The sequence below is a fragment of the Myxocyprinus asiaticus genome, chromosome 16 (assembly GCF_019703515.2).
Source record: "Myxocyprinus asiaticus isolate MX2 ecotype Aquarium Trade chromosome 16, UBuf_Myxa_2, whole genome shotgun sequence".
NCBI lineage: Eukaryota > Metazoa > Chordata > Actinopteri > Cypriniformes > Catostomidae > Myxocyprinus > Myxocyprinus asiaticus.
The window spans coordinates 31,478,905-31,497,601 of NC_059359.1; the positions used below are offsets into that span (position 1 = coordinate 31,478,905).

The 18,697-nt window shown below is 41.2% G+C and overlaps 1 protein-coding gene across 1 annotated transcript in view; it reads right to left on the reverse strand.

The window, feature by feature from the left end:
* Window positions 1–15,555, reverse strand: part of fhod3b (formin homology 2 domain containing 3b) — a 276,595-nt gene extending 261,040 nt beyond the window's left edge. Inside the window, exon 1 of the mRNA XM_051721466.1 lies at window positions 15,167–15,555. Within this exon, the coding sequence (XP_051577426.1) occupies window positions 15,167–15,331 (165 nt within the window). The 5' untranslated portion in view covers window positions 15,332–15,555. The remainder of the gene's footprint in view (window positions 1–15,166) is intronic.
* Window positions 15,556–18,697: the final 3,142 nt, after the last annotated feature.

Below are 18,697 nucleotides of genomic sequence, written 5' to 3' on the forward strand. Positions count from 1 at the left end.
ACAACTCACAACTCGCTTTTGGCACCCCTCAGTGGACACAGTGGCTCACACGTGCCAATATGCCCAACAACACTTACCACTTTGGCCACTGGGGGCAGTGTTTCAAATTTTGATAGGCACAGGCATTACATCTGATAAGCATTACACACACAAACACATACACAGACCAACATACACAGCAGTGGCGATTTCTCAGGGCCAGCAAAGCCTTCTCTGCTGGCATAACATGCCTAATAAATAAATATTTTTTCATCCTTTCATTCTCATTGACCTTTTTGCCTATGTATTTTCAATCACTTTCCACTCCTAATTCATCTACAAACAAATAGCAAAAAACAAAAAGTTTATCCAATCAGAATTTATTCCTCAATGCTTACAAGCAAAGTGTGACAGCTTTTTCACAAATCGCATGCCCGAAGCCATGCTCCTTAGCTGAAGCAGCGTGTGAGTCTGAGCTCCTGCCCATCATGCCTTTAGAATTTCCATTGAATCCCTCAACACTGCAGTGAATAGGCATCTAAAGTCAGATTGTCGGATTCATCGGCCAATCAGATTGATTTATTTGTTCTTGGTGGGTGTGGTCTTTAGCATATGTCCCAATCCAGGCCTTCTACCTGGCCTTGAGTGACGCAATCATGCTTTAAGGGATGTACGTATTACGTAATTTGAAAGTGAAGAGCACGAGATCTTGCTGACGAGTCAGCTGTCACTGCCACATCACCATTGAGAAAGAGATCCTTATGGATTTAAAAACCTGAGATGTTCTGCATGATCGTGTGATTGATTAATTAAACAGGAAAGGAGGACTGATTTTCACTTCAAGCTAATTGGTAGTGCTTTTTGCATTGTTATAGCAACATCAGGAGTTTTCTAAGTGTAAATTAGGCTGCTTGAGCATTCAGAGTCGGATCATTTTGAAAAGTAACCGTGTACCCTGACGAAACAAAATTTATTGCAAGCAAATATTATTAGAGAGTTTTTCTTGGTATTAGACCTCCTTGGTTCTGTCTTTTGTGCGTGGATGTGTTTTTAAAATGTCAATTGGTATTATTAGTTGACTGCCACGTACTGTATGATAGGCATATGTATGTCTTATTCATTGTGAACCTGTGTTTTCTTAATGGCATGAATCGCACTGAAGGCCTAGACTTAATGCACGGGCCGCGGCTGATACACAGAATACATGTAGGGTGAATTTAAGTAAATTGGACCACTTTGAAATGATTTACCTGAATTCACCCTAATATACAGTATTAAACTATCTATGGGAATATACAGCAACTACAGGCAGGGAAAAATGCACAAACTCCTTATTAAACAGTAGTGCAAGGATTAGAGCTGAAGCAAAGGTTTCCAGGTCATGGAAAGCTGCTAATCTGAGCACAGAGATCCTGGATTAACAGTACATTTGATGGGTCCCCGCCCAGACATTGACCCTATTACCCTGTGATCATGGGGCTGGAAAGCCAGGCTTGGCCTTCCTCTTTTAACCACAGAATCAAGCACTGGCAAGGAAGCGCAGATCTGGAGATGGCCTAAAAATAAGAGTACACTGGGAACCAGCATTGCTCTCCAAATCCACACGCACAATATCATCCTCAATTTCATCTCCCGGCTTGGGTTTTGGTGTAGTGAGAGAGAATAAAATTCAGAATATTCATTCAGAACTGTAGCTACTTCTTTTCAGCTGACTTGCACTTGAGTCTTTCTTTCCCTGCTGAAAAGACCAGTATAGCTGGTCACAGTCATGTAGTTTTGGATGTTGTGCTGCTTTCCCCAACAGGCTAGTTTAACCAGCAATACTACCTTGGTCAATAAGCTTAATCAGAAAGACCATGCTGGTCGACCAGCTTCCAGATGAACAGGATAGCTACACTGGTCTACCAGCTAGACCAGAAACAATAAGGAACACTAACCAGCATTAACCAGCTTGGAGCAGCATGGAAACTGATTAGAGATTAGAATTGGGAACCGAGAACCAGCTTTTATTTAGAACTGGTTCCATTAAAAAAAAAATATATATATATATATATATATATATATATATATATATATATATATATATATATATATATATATATATATATATATATATATATATATACTAGAACCGAATGATTCTCATGAATTTGAGTTTTTTTAACGGTTCTAGAACATGCAGTCTTCCACCGATGCTAAACAATGTGCCAAAATATTCTGACACTATTTCCTGCTACCACTCAGCGGCACTGCAACACTGCTATTGAATCTGCAGCGTGAAACATACAGTGCGATTAGTGTAGTTCGATTCCCGAGCGAATTACTTTTATGAGCCAGTACATTTGAATCTACAGCACGAAACATACAGAGCGACCAGTGAAACCCGATTCCCGAAAAAATGGCTCTTATGTGTTGGTTCCTTTGAATCTAAACCACAAAACATACAGCGCTTCCTATCGAATTAATAACTTTTTTCAGCCCATTCTTTATAGTAAATCAAAAACATACTGAACTGTAAGTCATTAATTTCATCATGTCTGACTTCAAATGAACCAAGAATTGAGAGTAATTAATGGATGGTTGTTGATATGACAATGTGAAGATACACATTATGAGTTTTGTTGTAATTAGAGGTATTTTAAAAAAAATAATGAATTAATAAAATATCTTAATTAAAAAGTAAATGTAAACACACCCTTTGCAAGAATCTGTTCTGATAAAATATTAAATGATCTCATCATGTGGTAATAGGCTGCTGAGGGCAGTAAATTCAATAATTATTGCAATTATTGTATCCTGAAAGCTACTAAAAATGTTAAGGAACCAGAATAAGAAAGAGGAATCAGAATTGGAACCAGAATCATTACATTTCATACAATTCCCATCCCTATAAGATGGTCTTTTCAGCAGAGTTGTCACAGAGAACACCTCAGGTCATGGAAAATCAAATATAAAACAACATCCTCATAACTACAATGTACTGTAGCATATTAACCATGCTGCTTTTATTAAAGCCGTGAACTGTGAAACAGACAGTGCAGCCTGCTTTCCAAAGAGTTCAAGCATGCGACTCTAGTTCTATATCAAAGGCGCAATTAAATGACATAATGTGTAGCAACTAAATTAATCCCTCGTTGACATGCTTCGGCCGCTTGATGTGTGTTGACAGTATTTACACGTTTGTTTCTAATTTACAAATATAACAGTGTCTGTGGTCGCCTTCTAAATATGCAGTGCGCAATTAGCAAACACATTAAAAAGGGTTTGTCGCATACATATGGACCACAACAGAAATCTTGTGCATTTCAAAGGCGTGCAAAGCCAACTATGAACGTGGAGCTTTTTTTGCAGACAGTGCCGAAAAATACAGAGGAAAGTCACAGGGCTGCAAAAACCTCAGCTCTACATAACAATGTGTAAGGCTAATCCAGAGTTCAACCACAGACGTGAAGGGCTAGCCTATATTTTACAGCACTTAGCATAACTTCTCATTACCAGACTCTGTAATTTCGGCAAAATTCATGTGCAGACAGAAAAGGCTTCCCGAAAAAGTAACTCAGTGAAGGGCTGCATCCATCAAGCATTAGCAAACGAGAGATGTGTGTGTACATGGACTGAGACTAAAAACCAGTCCAGGACCCGTCACAACCTACAGTGGATAATCCCTAATTTACTGTACGTATCCCATGTGTATTTACATTCACATCTATCTGCTATATACAGTATTGACTTTCACTGTATTTTGACATGTGAAATAGCCTTTATACATTGCAAAGGCAGCACAAATAAATTATACAATCAAATTTAAAAATCATCATTATGGTTAAAAGTCAGTGGTCAAAAGGTTCAAATCTAATCTTGTAATTATATTACACTTAATTTTTCAATATACTTAGAAGCAATGCTGCAGATTCACATTCATTTGATCTTTTTTACATTCAATGCAAGTGAAAGAAAGTGAAAGAACAGAAGAACAAAAGTCATACATGTTTGAAACAACATGAGGTTGATTAAATGATGACAGAATTTACTTTTTTGGATGAACTATTTCTTTAAACTTTTTTATCAGGTTACAGTAAAAAAATCTTAAAAGCTGAAACCCTCTATACATCTTGGTCCATACAATGCAAGTGAATGGTATCCAGAAATTTGAATCTCCATAAAGGCAGCATATAAGTAATCCATATTTGTCATATCTTCAAAAGCGATATGATAGGTGTAGGTGAGAAACAGATCAATATTTCAGTCCTTTTTTACTATAAATCTTTACTTTAACTTTCACTTCCAAATTCTTCTTTTGTTTTTTTGACGATTCACATTATTTTTGCATTTTACCACCTACTGGTCGGGGTTCATCAAAGGTGGAGATTTATACTAAAAAAGGACTTAAATATTGTTCTGTTTTTCACCCAAACCTATCATTTTGCTTTAGAAGCTCGGGATTAACCACTGGAGTCTTATGGATTACTTTTATGCTGTCTTTGTGATTTTGAGATTCAAAGTTCTGGTCACCATTCACTTGCATTGAAAGGACCTATAGAACTGAGATATTCTTCTCAATGGCTTGAGGGTGAAGTCAGAAGTTTACATAGACTTAGGTTGAAGTCATTAAAACTCATTTTATAACCACTCCACAGATTTCATATTAGCAAGCTATAGTTTTGTTAAGTCGTTTAGGACATCTATTTTGTGCATGACATGAGTAATTTTTCCAACAACTGTTTACAGACAGACTGTTTCACTTTATCAAAATTCCGGTGAGTCAGAAGTTTGCATACACTAAGTTAACTGTGCCTTTAAGCAGCTTGGAAAATTCCAGAAAATAATGTCAAGCCTTTAGACAATTAGCCAATTAGCTTCTGACAGGAGGTGTACCTGTGGATGTATTTTAAGGCCTACCTTCAAACTCAGTGCCTCTTTGCTTGACATCATGGGAAAATATAAAGAAATCAGCCAAGGCCTCAGAAAAAAAAAATTGTGGACCTCCACATGTCTGGTTCATCCTTGGGAGCAATTTCCAAACACCTGAAGGTACCACGTTCATCTGTACAAATAATAGTACGCAAGTATAAACACCATGGGACCACGCAGCCATCATACCGCTCAGGAAGTAGACACATTCGGTCTCTTAGAGATGAACGTAGTTTGGTGTGGAAAGTGCAAATCAATCCCAGAACAACAGCAAAGGACCTTGTGAAGATGCTAGAGGAATCAGGTAGACAAGTATCTATATCCACAGTAAAACGAGTCCTATATCGACATAACCTGAAAGGCTGCTCAGCAAGGAAGAAGCCAATGCTCCAAAACCGCCATAAAAAAGCCAGACTACAATTTGGGGACAAAGATCTTATTTTTTGTAGAAATTTCCTCTGGACTGATGAATCAAAAATGTCCTGGTTTCTTTCGTAACCTCCGTTCCCTGATGGAGGGTATGAGACGTGTCGATGTAGTGACACTAGGGATCACTCTTGAGAGCCCTAAACACCTCTTTGAAAAAAGGCCAATGGGAATTGGCATGTGGAATTTGCATGCCACTCCCCCGGACATACGGGTATAAAAGGAGCTGGTATGTAACCACTCATTCAGGTTTTGTGCTGAGGAGCCGAGATAAGGTCCCGGCCATTTCAGCGGGTAGTTCAGCATTGTGGCAAGAGGGACACAACGTCTCGTTCCCTCCATCAGGGAACGGAGGTTACGAAAGTAACAAAGACGTTCCCTATCTGTCACACACTCGACATTGTGTCGATGTAGTGACACTAGGGGTCCCTATACAAAACGCCATGACTACTGAACTGTGTTACGTGGACTAGTGGTGCGAGACGGGCAGACCTCTGTGTGCCTCGTAGCCAGCGCACCAGGCCATCACGTAACCTTCCCCAATGCTCTTATGAGCATGGAACTGTCCTTCGGGAACAAGTCGACTGCACAACAAATAGGGACAGGCTAGCCCAGCCGTGGCCTCTTTTCCTCTTTTTTCAAAAAGAGTGGAATTTGTTAACCAACTAAGGGAAGACACCGCGGAGATCACACCCTGCCCAGAGAAGGGGGGGGGGTATTTCAAGTGGAAATACGTCACATGGTCTTACCGAGTCTTGTCGGAAGTATGTCATGTGGAGAAGTCGCCTGGTAGGTCCTACCCAAGGGGAGAGGAGTTTCTACAAGCATGGTGACCGGGGGCAGAGGGGCCTCCGCAGTTTAACGCAGTTTACAGACAGGGAAACGATTTACCGGAAGATGTATCACATGGGGTCACCTATAGGGAACCAGCGCATGTGGAGCACCTACCCCAGTACAGGGCATAGTTAGCACATGTACTGGGCCGGCAGCGAGTTTCTCCACAAACTCGTCTGCCACAGGGCTAAGGAGGAAAGTCATCCAGGAATCACAACTTGTGAACATGACTGGGAGTCAAAGGCTCACATCTTCACCTCATGGGATTGGAAAGGCGTTATACGCAAGTGGTACACCTGGCCAGCTGTCCCGGAACTTACCTGTTCGGACCTGACAACACATGGGACAAAACCGGCTCAACCCGGAGATTATAGAACCTTACAAAGGTGTTAGGTGTTGCCCAGCCCACTACTCTGCAGATGTCTGCCAAAGAGGCGCCACTGGTCAGGGCCCAGGAGGCCACTACACTCCTAGTAGAGTGGGCTCGTAGCACCACGGGGGGCGGCACGTCCTGAGCGTGATATGCCATCACGATGGCGTCAATGACCCAGTGGGTGATCCTCTGTTTGGAGAAAGCGCTTCCTTTCCGCTGTCCACCAAAGCAGACAAAGAGCTGCTCGGAGCTTCTAAAGCTCTGTGTGCCAAATAGATGCGTAAAGCACGCACCAGACACAGCAACACCAAAGCTGGGTCTGCCTCCTCCTGGGGCAGCGCTTGCAGGTTCAGTGCAAGGCCTGGTTCAGAACTCGTAGGTCCAAGATTGGGCGCAACCCACCGCCTTTCTTCGGTACGATGAAGGGCTGTAAAACCCTTTCTTCATCTCAGCTGGAGGGACAGGCTCTATCGCACCCTTGAGCAGAAGGGCGCCTGGCGAACTGAATTGCGTAGCCGAGTCAGACGGTCCGGGTCAGCCATCGTGACGGGTTGGAAAGTGCAAGCCATGCGTCCAAACTCCGGGCTAGGGGGACCAAGGGGATAATCACATTGGACGTACCGGTGGGTGGGGCCTTGTGGTGGGGCGGAGCCTGAGGCGCCACATCACGGGGGCTTGAGCCCCGTGGCCATGCTGAGTCCACGGACATCGAAGCACTTACCTGGCTCCTGATACCCACCATAAGATTGGTTGAGGAAGGGGGAGGAGGAACATCCTCCCCACAGTCTGTCGGAGCCAACCCGGTGTGGGCGTGTTTGTGCCACAGCTGGGTGCGCAGGGGCGGGGGGTCCGCCGCTGGAGCACCAAACCTGCAAAAATGGAACGGTGGACGGCAGTCGTGACAACGGCCGTGCACACCTGACACGTGACCCAGAGAACAAGGCCTCTTGGGCATGCGGCAAAAAATGAAACAAAAGATTCTCCTTCCAGCCCTCCACCGGGGGATGGAGTGGTATGTCTACCAGCTCCGTAGAAGTGGATCTCCTCGTCCCTGGTTCGCCTGTCTCAGGGGCACTTTGAAGCCTTCCTGGGGTTCTTGGTGGCTGGCCGTGAGACGGGTGGCATCTGCTTCCTGCAGTGGGCTCCACGTCGGGGCCGGACCGCGGGGGCGGGCTGCGGCAGAGCTGGTGCTGTTGCTGCAGGAGGACGACCTTGGCGACGAGCAGATGGGGTGCGGGATCTTGAACCGTGCCAGGGCAGGATGTGTTGAATGGCCTTCTTCTGCTGCTTCACTGCTGCCAAGAACTTGTCCAGCGGCACCATAGGCCTTAGCCGTCAGGGACAACGTAAACCTACATGACCTGGACGGGAGCTTCGGGCGCCCATGCCAGGTGGCGGCGCTCTGCGGGCACAAGTGCACCGCGAGCGCCTTATCCACTTGGGAGATCACCGAATACCCCTTGGCCGCCCCACCATCGAGGGTAGTGAGAGCGGGGGAGCTGAAAGATCGGGATCAGGCAGTAAAAGTTGCCCCCCATGATCTTGTCAGCTCCTCATGCACTTCCAGGAAGAAAGGGACCGGGGCGGGGTACGGCCGTCTCATCCAAGAGCCCGACCGAAGCAAGCGAGCGTGTTGGGGAATGGGAGGTCCGTGGGTGTTTACCGACTTAGGTCCCCAAATCGCCCCCAGTGCTAGCCGGCACGGACTCATACCCATAGGTAGAAGGACCGAGGCGGGGAGCCGCTGGGGTGGCTTGCTTTCTTACGAATGCAAGCCGCGACCGCAACGTTGCCATCGTCATGTTCTCGCAATGAGGACAAGACCCAACCAGGAACGATGTCTCCGCGTGGGCAGCGCCCAGACACGTAAGACAGCGATCATGGCCATCAGAAGCGGAGAGATAATGGCCGCGGCCAGGAATAACACACAAACGGAAAGGCATCTTTAAAAAGACATTCCGTGTGTGCCGCTCTTTTAGAATGAAAATATACTCTTTTTAGAATTTTCTCTTTTTGTTATTCTGCTGAAGCGCCCAGGGGCGTTCTCTGCACTCCATGGGTGCAGAGGGGGAGAAGCTGCTGAAATGCACCATAAAATCCAACAGATGAGGTGAATGAACTCGCAGATGAATTCAGCTTCAATGAACAGAACCACTTGGCTCCGAAGAGAAAATCTGAATGAGTGGTTGCATACCAGCTCCTTTTATACCCGTATGTCCGGGGGAGTGGCATGCAAATTCCACTCGCCAATTCCCATTGGCCTTTTTTCAAAGATCAGAGGTGTTTAGGGCTCCCAAGAGTGACCCCTAGTGTCACTACATCGACACAACGTCAAGTGAGTGACAGATAGGGAACAGAACTTTTTGGCCATAATGACCATTGTTATTTTTGAAGGAAAAAGAGTGAGGCTGTGAAGCATGGGGGTGGCAGCATCATGTTGTGGGGGTGCTTTGCTGCAGGAGGGACTGGTGCACTTCACAAAATATATGGCATCATGAGGAAGGAAAATGATGTGGATATATTGAAGCAACATCTCAAGACATCAGCCATGAAGTTAAAGCTCGGTCGCAAATAGGTCTTCCAAATGGACAATGACCCCAAGCATGCCTCCAAAGCTGTGGCAAAATGGCTCTAAGCCCTGACCTCAATCTGATTTGTGGGCAGAACTAAAAAAAAAAGTGTGTGCGAGCAAGGAGGCCTACAAACCTGACACAGTTACACCAGTTCTGTCTGGAGGAATGGGCCAAAATCCCAGCATCTTATTGTGAGAAGCTTGTGGAAGGCTACCCAAAATGTTTGACTCAAGTTAAACAATTTAAAGGCAATGCTACCAAATACTAACTAAGTGTATGTGAACTTCTGACCCACTGGGAATGTGATGAAAGAAATAAAAGCTGAAATAAATCATTCTCTCTACTTTTATTCTGACATTTCACATTCTTAAAATATAGTGATCCTAACTGACCTGAGACAGGGAATGTTTTCTACAATTAAATGTCAGGAATTCTGAAAAACTGAGTTTAAATGTATTAGGCCAAGGTGTATGTAAACTTTTGACTTCAACTGTAAATTATGAGAAAATATTCTTTTTTGGATGAACTATCTCTTTAAGCTGAAATAAAATGTAATGTTAATAATATGGAACACATTTATTAAAAATATTTAAAGGACACCATAAGAACATTATACAGACTACTGAATTAAGGCTTTAAGTGGCCTATATTAATTAATTTGTGCACTGATTTTTTATAACAACATAGTACAAAGCAATCCCTTACTAATCTTTCTTTCTCTGTACTTTCTTGCTCTCCCTACACTTGTTAATTTCTTGACAATGTCTCAATATTTAAAAGTTATTGCATTTCTGTGTAAATGATGTCAAAATATATGACCCCAAAACTGACCCTCTTGAACCTCTGATGTCCTTAAAAAACATTATTTGATCTATCCAGCTGATCAAGGATCACTCACTACAGAAGGGTCCAAATAACTGGCCATTCAAAATGAACAAAATAGTGTCACACCATATGGTTTACCTTTATCAGCCAAAATCCATTTCAGTCCCTGTATTGTACATGGACATTAGAATTTATAATGTTACCAAAAACATACATTATCTGTATATTCTAAACATAAATATTATGATTCTTCTTGATTTTTTTAAAGTGTGAACAGACAAATATGTCCCAGGCAGTCACACTATATATAAATATACTAAATATATAAACTAAAATTAATCTAATTAACAATATAAATTATGCTTTAAAATTTTTTTTTTTAAAAATCCATCTGAACTATGTATGAAACCCAGGACACATAGTAAAGCATATCACATCCACCAAACATCTTTCAGTTCCTCTTGTTATAAGTGAAAATAACATTCACAGCAATGATGAACAATGTGCGATTGAACAGGCCCAACTGGCTCATTTGTGGGCTCATGTTAAATAATGTGCCAGCTCATCTCCTCCCATTCTCTCCCCCTTTTCTCCCTCTCTCTCACTGAATATCATACAGCTCCCTCCTGCTCTGATGCTTTCTATTAGCTCTGTGGTTCTGCTTAATGACAGTGAATCTGGAGAAAGCAAACTGTTTGCACAAAGAGCATTTGTGTTAGTGTTCACACATACCTTGTTGCTAAGCTGCTGTCAAATAGGTTTGTTTTAGAGTGAAGTTGGTTTTTGAGAGTTTGCTGGGACCCTGTAATGTAAAAGAAAACTCTGAGGATTCATCCATTGCTGGATAAGGGATATGCCCGATTTACTTTGTGATGAGAGCTGTATAAATGATAGTCATGACTGCAGTTACCCTACCTTTGAAATCTAGTGCCTTAGGTTAAGAGGGCTTTGTAAGCAAATTCTACTCACGTTACTATACCTACATTTTTGCAAAATTACTTTTATGTGGCTCATTGTGCGTAACACGGCAGTTTCCTGGTGAAATTAACACTAAAGGCGCTATAACAACTTTTATTCCCTTTCACACAAATCACGAGTAAAAGGGCAGATTATCAGTTCATAAACACCTACTATACACCCTGTCCATCACACAGTGCTATTTTATGACATCTAAACACTTTTAATATAGTATGACTTGTAAAGCGATACATTTTTACTAGAGCTGTCGGAATTAACTTTTAAGTTAATTTTTCTTAATCGCGATTAACGCATTTACCGTTAATACAGCATAAACCAGCATTAACACTTGTTGGGAGGTCGGAAACTTTATAATGTGTCCGGACGGTGTCATTACACTGATGCACACACCACAACAGAGCTTCCCTGTCAGTGATAAAATGACGGAGAAAGGACCTCTTAGCGCAATTATTTGATGTACAAAACAAGCCCAGATGGGACTTGTGATAGAAATCAAGTATTTTCAGCGCATTTTAATTATCACTGAAGCACGGCACTTTTCCCGTGGAGTTCAAAGCAGCACTGGATGCTGCTTCACGATTGCTGTAACAAAGCAGATAATCACAGTCTACTGGCAGATTAATATTGTGGAGGATGAGAGTTTAAGAGATTTAATGCCCATTGTAATGAATACTAAACATATGGGGACTAAAGCCATCTTTACACAGCAAAGGTGGCACAAGAAGCTGCATCTGAAGTGGCAATTAGGTGTATTTTCACAGAGCAGGAATAAATGCATTTACACAGCAGTTGCAAATGCATAAATAATGTTATGAGATGAATTTAAAATGTAAAATAATTATGAATATAGAAATATAAAATTAATGAAAATATGAATTGATACTCTACCTATGGGGACTAATTCTGTCAATAAGTCAACCTCCCAATTAGACTTTGGGAAATGTTTAATGTTACTTGAATAGGTGATATTTTAGTGCATTTCTATCTTTATATTGTGGAAGGCTTTGTTTGGAAAATGTTAATAAAGCATTATATTGTTACATATTGTTTGTTTTATTTCCTAAGATGTAAATAAATGCATTATGAAAATAAGTATATTGGTGTCAAATTCAGCATTTTCAAAATCTGTGATTAATTGCGATTAACTACAAAAATATGCAATTAATCGCAATTAAAACATTTAAATGCGAGACAGCCATCATTTTTACATTTGCATTTTATTGCCAACTATTTTTACAAGCTTGTTCAAACGTGATTAAATTGCATGGTAGCTCAACCGATAGACCATTGCACTTGTGATGCAAAGGACCAGGGTACGAGTCCTGAAGAGCACGCAAGTTGACACGTGAGTCGAAAGTGTCATAAAAGCACCATGATGCGGTGAAGTGGTTGGCTCAGCAATGGCATTTTTCATGTAACGTTTGCTTTTTATAACAATATCGGTTAGGTTTAGGTTTAAGGTTTAGGGTAGGGAGGTAGGTTTTGGTGATTTAAAACTCAACAGAGCATAAACCTTTAAAACCTGTTTAAGGCAGTGATGTCAAAAGTACCGGTAATTCGATACAAAGTCGATACTAAAATAAAAAAGATGTAATGGTTTCTGCTGTACCGGTAGTACTGAGCACCGTGTCCCCATATGGTCTAAATGACAGAAGACTGCTTTTGAATGCTCACACACTAATGAGCGTGTGCTCTGTTACTTCTTTTACACTGAAATGCACAATTAATCAAATTAAAATAGTGATATGTCCTAGTGTTATTATTAAACCGGCCATTTAATTAAATAAACACAGTCTGCATGCACTGCGCGCTTCAGCAAACATGTGAATGTCTGAAGCCACTTATACACTGAACACATAAACTGATCAAAACACCACGTTTTATGAGCATCAACGCGCTGTGCTTGTTGTAGTAGATGACAGAAGAGAGCGCACATTTACTCTAAAGCATGCAGCGCATGCAGACTACTTATATTTACAGTATATACTTAAATCGCAGCATTTTGTGCTTTAAAAATCACACTGGACCAACGACTTAACCAGAGGTGTGAAACTACCGCAAAAAACACAAAACGGAAAAGCCTTCATGTCAAAATAAAAGATTGATTCAAAATAAAAGCTTGATGGGAGAATGGAATAAATTGCAAGACAAATATATAAGTACTGTATAATACAATCCTGTATTTACTGTTATAATAATACTAAGAATTATTATTATTATTATTATTATTATTATATGTAAGCAATATGTCACTTTATTTATCGCACTTTGACAAAAATAAGACCATATTTTTGTGTATAAAAAGTAATTGTTCTATTTTCATTTAATTAAAGTTTTATTAATTAATTTAATTAGACACTATTTTTTTTTTGATGAAACTGATGAAACTTTCAACCAGAATGAGGGATTAGAAGAAAAAAACAAATAAAACTGATTTCATAGGGTACTACTTAACTGAGAAACTCTTGAAGGAAACATACAATTGTTACATTTATTATTTACATTGATACATTTAACTTTGTAAAATAGGCTAAAGGAGTGTGTTCAATAGCATATTACCAAAGTCTTACTAGCAAGTCAGTCCACTGTCGGCCATGTTTGAATGCTCTCGGGAGGCTATTTACAGTCATGACAGTGCAGCTCCTATCTACTTGATTGGGGAAAGACCGAAATCTCCAAAACGGTTGGTCAATATTACGATCAAAAAACATGTTTCAAACAGTAAAATCTGACAACACTGGTAAATAAATTGTGCTTCTTTACCTCAGATTATGCTAAAAAAATTCAATTTTCCCGGCTTGTATAGCTAATGCGCATGCACGTTCTCAAGTTGATTGACAGGCAATGTCTGTATCTAAAAGGCTCTTTTACCTGTAAGGCGGGACTTCCTATCCACATCCGCTGACCGTTGGCTGCTGTTGGGCGTTCCATTTTCTCCCATTCATTTTAATAGAAGTCGCCCATCTCTGCTAAATAGTCTCTGGTATTACCTTTTTTGTGGTATCTAAATTGATGAAATTGACAAACTTAAAGATGTTTGTCACAGGAAATACTGTACAGTATGTCTATAAAGATTCTAAGTTATTAGGATCATCGTAGAATATGAAGTACAAAAATCTATTAGGCCTACTATTAAAACAAAATTCTAGTAAATTATGAGCACCTGGACTTGATTATCCATCTGTTGAAAATGTTTTACCACTTATCTGAGTAGCTTCAAGAGTTTGATGATGGGAATTGAATCTGAGTTATATCAGAAATACATCCGTACATGTCAGTTTTGGAAGGATTATTTTAACAGATCTCAATAAAGGTCCACTCATAATGAAGCAGTCGTGTCATGGCATGTGATGCTCTAAAAGTTCTATCCATGAGATTGCGCTACCCACTGATCAAAAAATAACATTCACAAACCAACAAATTGTAACAGAGTTGACATTCACCTGTTTGGAAGCTAAAATCTGGCTTTGGAGAACAACGTAGAACAATAATGTCCCTATGCAAACAACAGTGGAATAAGCCACACCAAATGAGTAGCTGGCTTCATTAGGGGAGCTTTGGCCCCAGGAGGACACCTTTTTATCTGCAAAGTCATCACTGACAGTGCCAATGACAGCTGTAGATTCCTGAGAATATGGACCTGGCATGCTCAAGCAGTCAGTCCACCCAATTATGGCCCTCAGCTGCTGTGCATTCCTCTAAAGACCACAATAACAGCACTCCTAAAACCTGCTCAGGGGATAACACAGTTTATGCGGTGGAAACGAACCAAGTTTAAGACAACAATTATATCTTAAACCATTGGAGATGATCATCAGTAGATTTGGCTCATGCATGCCTATAATGAAGGAGAGCAGGGTAATTTAGAAGTGAGGTTTATTACAGGATGTGAGGAGAGTCAGGAGACGGTCAACACCAGCTACCTGTATTTCATCTACCCCAAATCCCATTATGACATCATAAAAGTGATATTCTGTATTATAAATAAAGCAGCAAACAGGATGGGTGGATGGATGGACAGACAGATATATAGACTGCAAACTCAAAAACAGTTTTAGACATACTGACAATAACAAACAATTCACTGGGTGCATAGGACGGCGCAAACCTTGGCGCAGTGCAGCCAAAGACGCATTAAAGTATCCTGACATCATATGCAGGATGCCCTCCAGAATTACTGCAATATCAAAACATTAGTGCACTGCAGTAAATTTAAGCATAAATTCCTCTTCAATGGCATGTCTTTCTTCAGTAAGGGGTATCATACCTTGTGTGGTGCTTTCAAAAGTCTGTGTACTCCAGCGATCTGATTGATGAGTGGAATATCCTCTCTGAATGTGAAATGCGGAGGTCTGGTCGGCTCCGGAAAATTGGTGCTATTAAATGGATCAGTATCATCTAAAAACTGCACCCTGCATGCAAACGTAGCCATGATACATCCATACACGTCGGTTTAGGAAAAGTAGGCACAACAACAACAAAGTATATAGCAAGCAATCAAATCCTTTAGATTCAGACGCAATGTAAAAGTGACAACAATCCAGGTACACTCCGCCGTACCCCAAGTCTTCTGCTAATGTTTAGTGGTTTCTGTATTTCTACAGTAGTTTTTTGCGCGAGGAGGGTCGGTAGTATCCAAGGGCATGTCGGGCAGGCAAGGTGCTGAGGCAGACTGCTGCAGACGGGTCGGGACGGGACAGCTAAAGCCTGTCTGATGTCTAGAGCTCTGCGATACGTGAGCGGGATTGGGGGACTCCCTCCGGCTCAAATTCAAACTCAGCCACAGCAGTGAAGGTGTGAGAGCAAAAGCCAGAGTTTTGGCGGCTCCTAGTGGTGAACTCTATATCACAGCACAAATGACGCTGTTCTTCAGAGTAGAAAAGTACAGAAATGATCGTGGTAGGCTAACTATAGTTTCCCGCTAAAATACTACAGTTACTACATTTATTGTTACAACAAGGGGCAATTTCTCATAGTGATAGCCCAAAAACAAAAAATGGAAAATTATGCCATTTACTCAACCTCAGCCAAACTTTCTTCCTTCCGTGGAACACAAAAGTAGATAGGCAGAATGTGGTCAGTTACCATTCCATTTCATTGCATATAAAAAGATGTAATGAAAGCAAATTGATTTAACTGAACCTTTAACACTGCATAGACCTTTTTTTTTTTTTTTTTTTTTTTTTTTTTTTTTAAGAGTAGCACCACATTCTATTTTTGACGGAATTGAAAACTGTGTGGGAAAGACTCACAGTCTCTCTCTCTTCATTGGGCTGTACAGTTGTTTAAAGTGGTGTTGATCGTTCTGCTGACGAAATAAAAAAAAAAAAAAAAAAAAAATCCTAGTTATCCCTCACAGACTAGTTTTCATTCCTGTCAAAAAATTAAGTATGGTGCTACACTGAATAAGGGGTCATGACATGACATCCTTAAAGGGGTCATGAGATGCTTTTTGTTGTTTTAATAAGTTCCCTGAGGTTCACTTAAAATATTACTAAAGTTTTTTGCACAAAAAAGTCATATATTTCTTTTTTTTTTTTTTTTTTCTTCTCGAAATGCTTGGTTTTGGTGCTGTTTCTCCTTTAAGACCATAATAGACCACTGTTACGATTGGCTCTCTGCTCGACTCACCAGCTCTCTCTCACTGCTCGGCGAGCTACGGAAGCGATTAAAGGTAAAGATGTGTTGTTGTGGAGGTGGTAAGACGCAAATGTCTATGTGTGACATCATAATGTGGAGGAAGTAGAGACTGAGGCTGCATCCAATATGTAGGCAGCTGACTTGCTGCCTTGCTGTCTAATCAGTTAATGGCTTAACTGATGGCTGTTTTGAATGAATGGAACTCTTAATTTATTTTTTATCCCCATTTCTCCCAATTTGGAATGCCCAATTCCCACTACTTATGTCCTCGTGGTAGAGCGGTTACTCACCTCAAACAAGTCTCAGTTGCCTCCACTTCTGAGACCATCAGTCCGCGCATCTTATCACGTGGCTTGTTGTGCATGACACCGCGGAGACTCCCAGCATGTGGAGACTCATGCTACTCTCCGCGATCCACGCACAACTTACCACAAGCCCCATTGAGAGCGAGAACCACTAATCAGGACCACGAGGAGGTTACCCCATGTGACTCTACCCTCCCTAGCAACTGAGCCAATGTGGTTGCTTAGGAGACCTGGCTGGATTCACTCAGCACACCATGGATTGGAACTCGTGACTCCAGGGGTGGTAGTTAGCGTCAATACTTGCTGAGCTACCCAGGCCTCCCGAATTAATGGAACTCTTAAGGAAACTGGTCTCTGAACAGTTTGAAAAACACCTTGATTTCATCCTGCCTCCATATACAGCCTCCAAAGGCAGCATTTTCCTGGTTTCGGATGCAGCCCGAGTCGTTTTGGCAGATTGGTTTCAACGAATAATCTTTTTGCAGTGAGGAAGTTTCTGAGTTCTGAAACTTGCAGTATGTTTTGTACAATGACCTCTTATGTCAAAAGATCAAGGAAAATTTGATTCCTCATGCCATGCGCCTTTAAGGCCTAAACAGACTTCAGAGTTGTTAAACTTTATACTTTAAAAAAAAAAAAAAAGCCTCATAAGGCTTAAGACAGCAACAAAATCTCGATGAGCATTCCTTTTCTACATTTTAAATATAATGCCTCTGAGCCTGTTTACAGAGGAAAGAACTTTAAAACATGCATTTGCCAAATTTTTTCAGCCAGTAATCTTTATCCACTGCCAATTAAAAAAAAAACAGTATTAACATTGTTAGCGAACATGAGCACAAATATTTGCTTTGTGAAAGGATATATCTATTTTAATGCCAGATGAGAAGTTATCCATGAACTCAAGTTGCCCAAGTGTTGTTGCAATTTGTTTCCACAAAAAGCTAACACTAGAGGGCACTATAATACACTAAAATGTTGAAAATGGTTAAAGAAATTGTATTATAGAAAATATGAAATAATATTGTTGAAAAAGTATTGTTGGATGCTTTACAGATCTCTTAAATTATATGAACTGCAGTTGATCAGCAAACTGAAATCTGATAGGCCAGTTAGATTACTTTACTTTCCAAAATATTATTGTATGAATAGAAGAGTGTAAGAGACTCGACATGGAGGCAAAAGGTAGAATCCATATGCAAGAAGTTTATAAATCAGCAAACAAATCCAAGACACTAGGCAGAGACATAATCGTTGAAGCAGGCAAAGTAGTCATTACACAGGTAATCAGTCCAACCAGGCAAACAGAGCAAAACAGTAATCCAATAACGGTAGTCCAGTGAAACAGGCACAATAGTCATAAGTAGGCAAATAAACAGGCAATAAAAATAACGCTTGGTAAGGCAGTGAAACTGGCAATACTTCGCAAAGTCACAATGGAAGAGCATGCCTATTTATATGGTTCAAACAGGAAGTAACCATAGAAGAAACGGTACAGGGATACCAGCCTCATTCATTACAGAAACCCCCCCCCCCCCAATCCATCCACCCACCCCTCAACGAACAACTCCCTGTGTTCTTCTCCTGGGTCATCCCCTTGGTCATGGTGCAGGACAATTCGGGTGCGCTTGGAAGTCATGGATCAATGATGTGTCCAGAATGTCCTTGGCAGCTACCAAAGATCTCTCCTCTGGTCCATAACCTTCCCAGTCCACCAGGTACTGCATCTGGCCCCCTAAACGATGCGCGTCAATGATCTCTCGGACCATGTAAGCAGGTGATCCGTCTATTTCCAATGGAGGCAGCTCAGGATCCATGGTTCTGGGGCCAGATGTCAGGTGGACAGGTTTCAACAA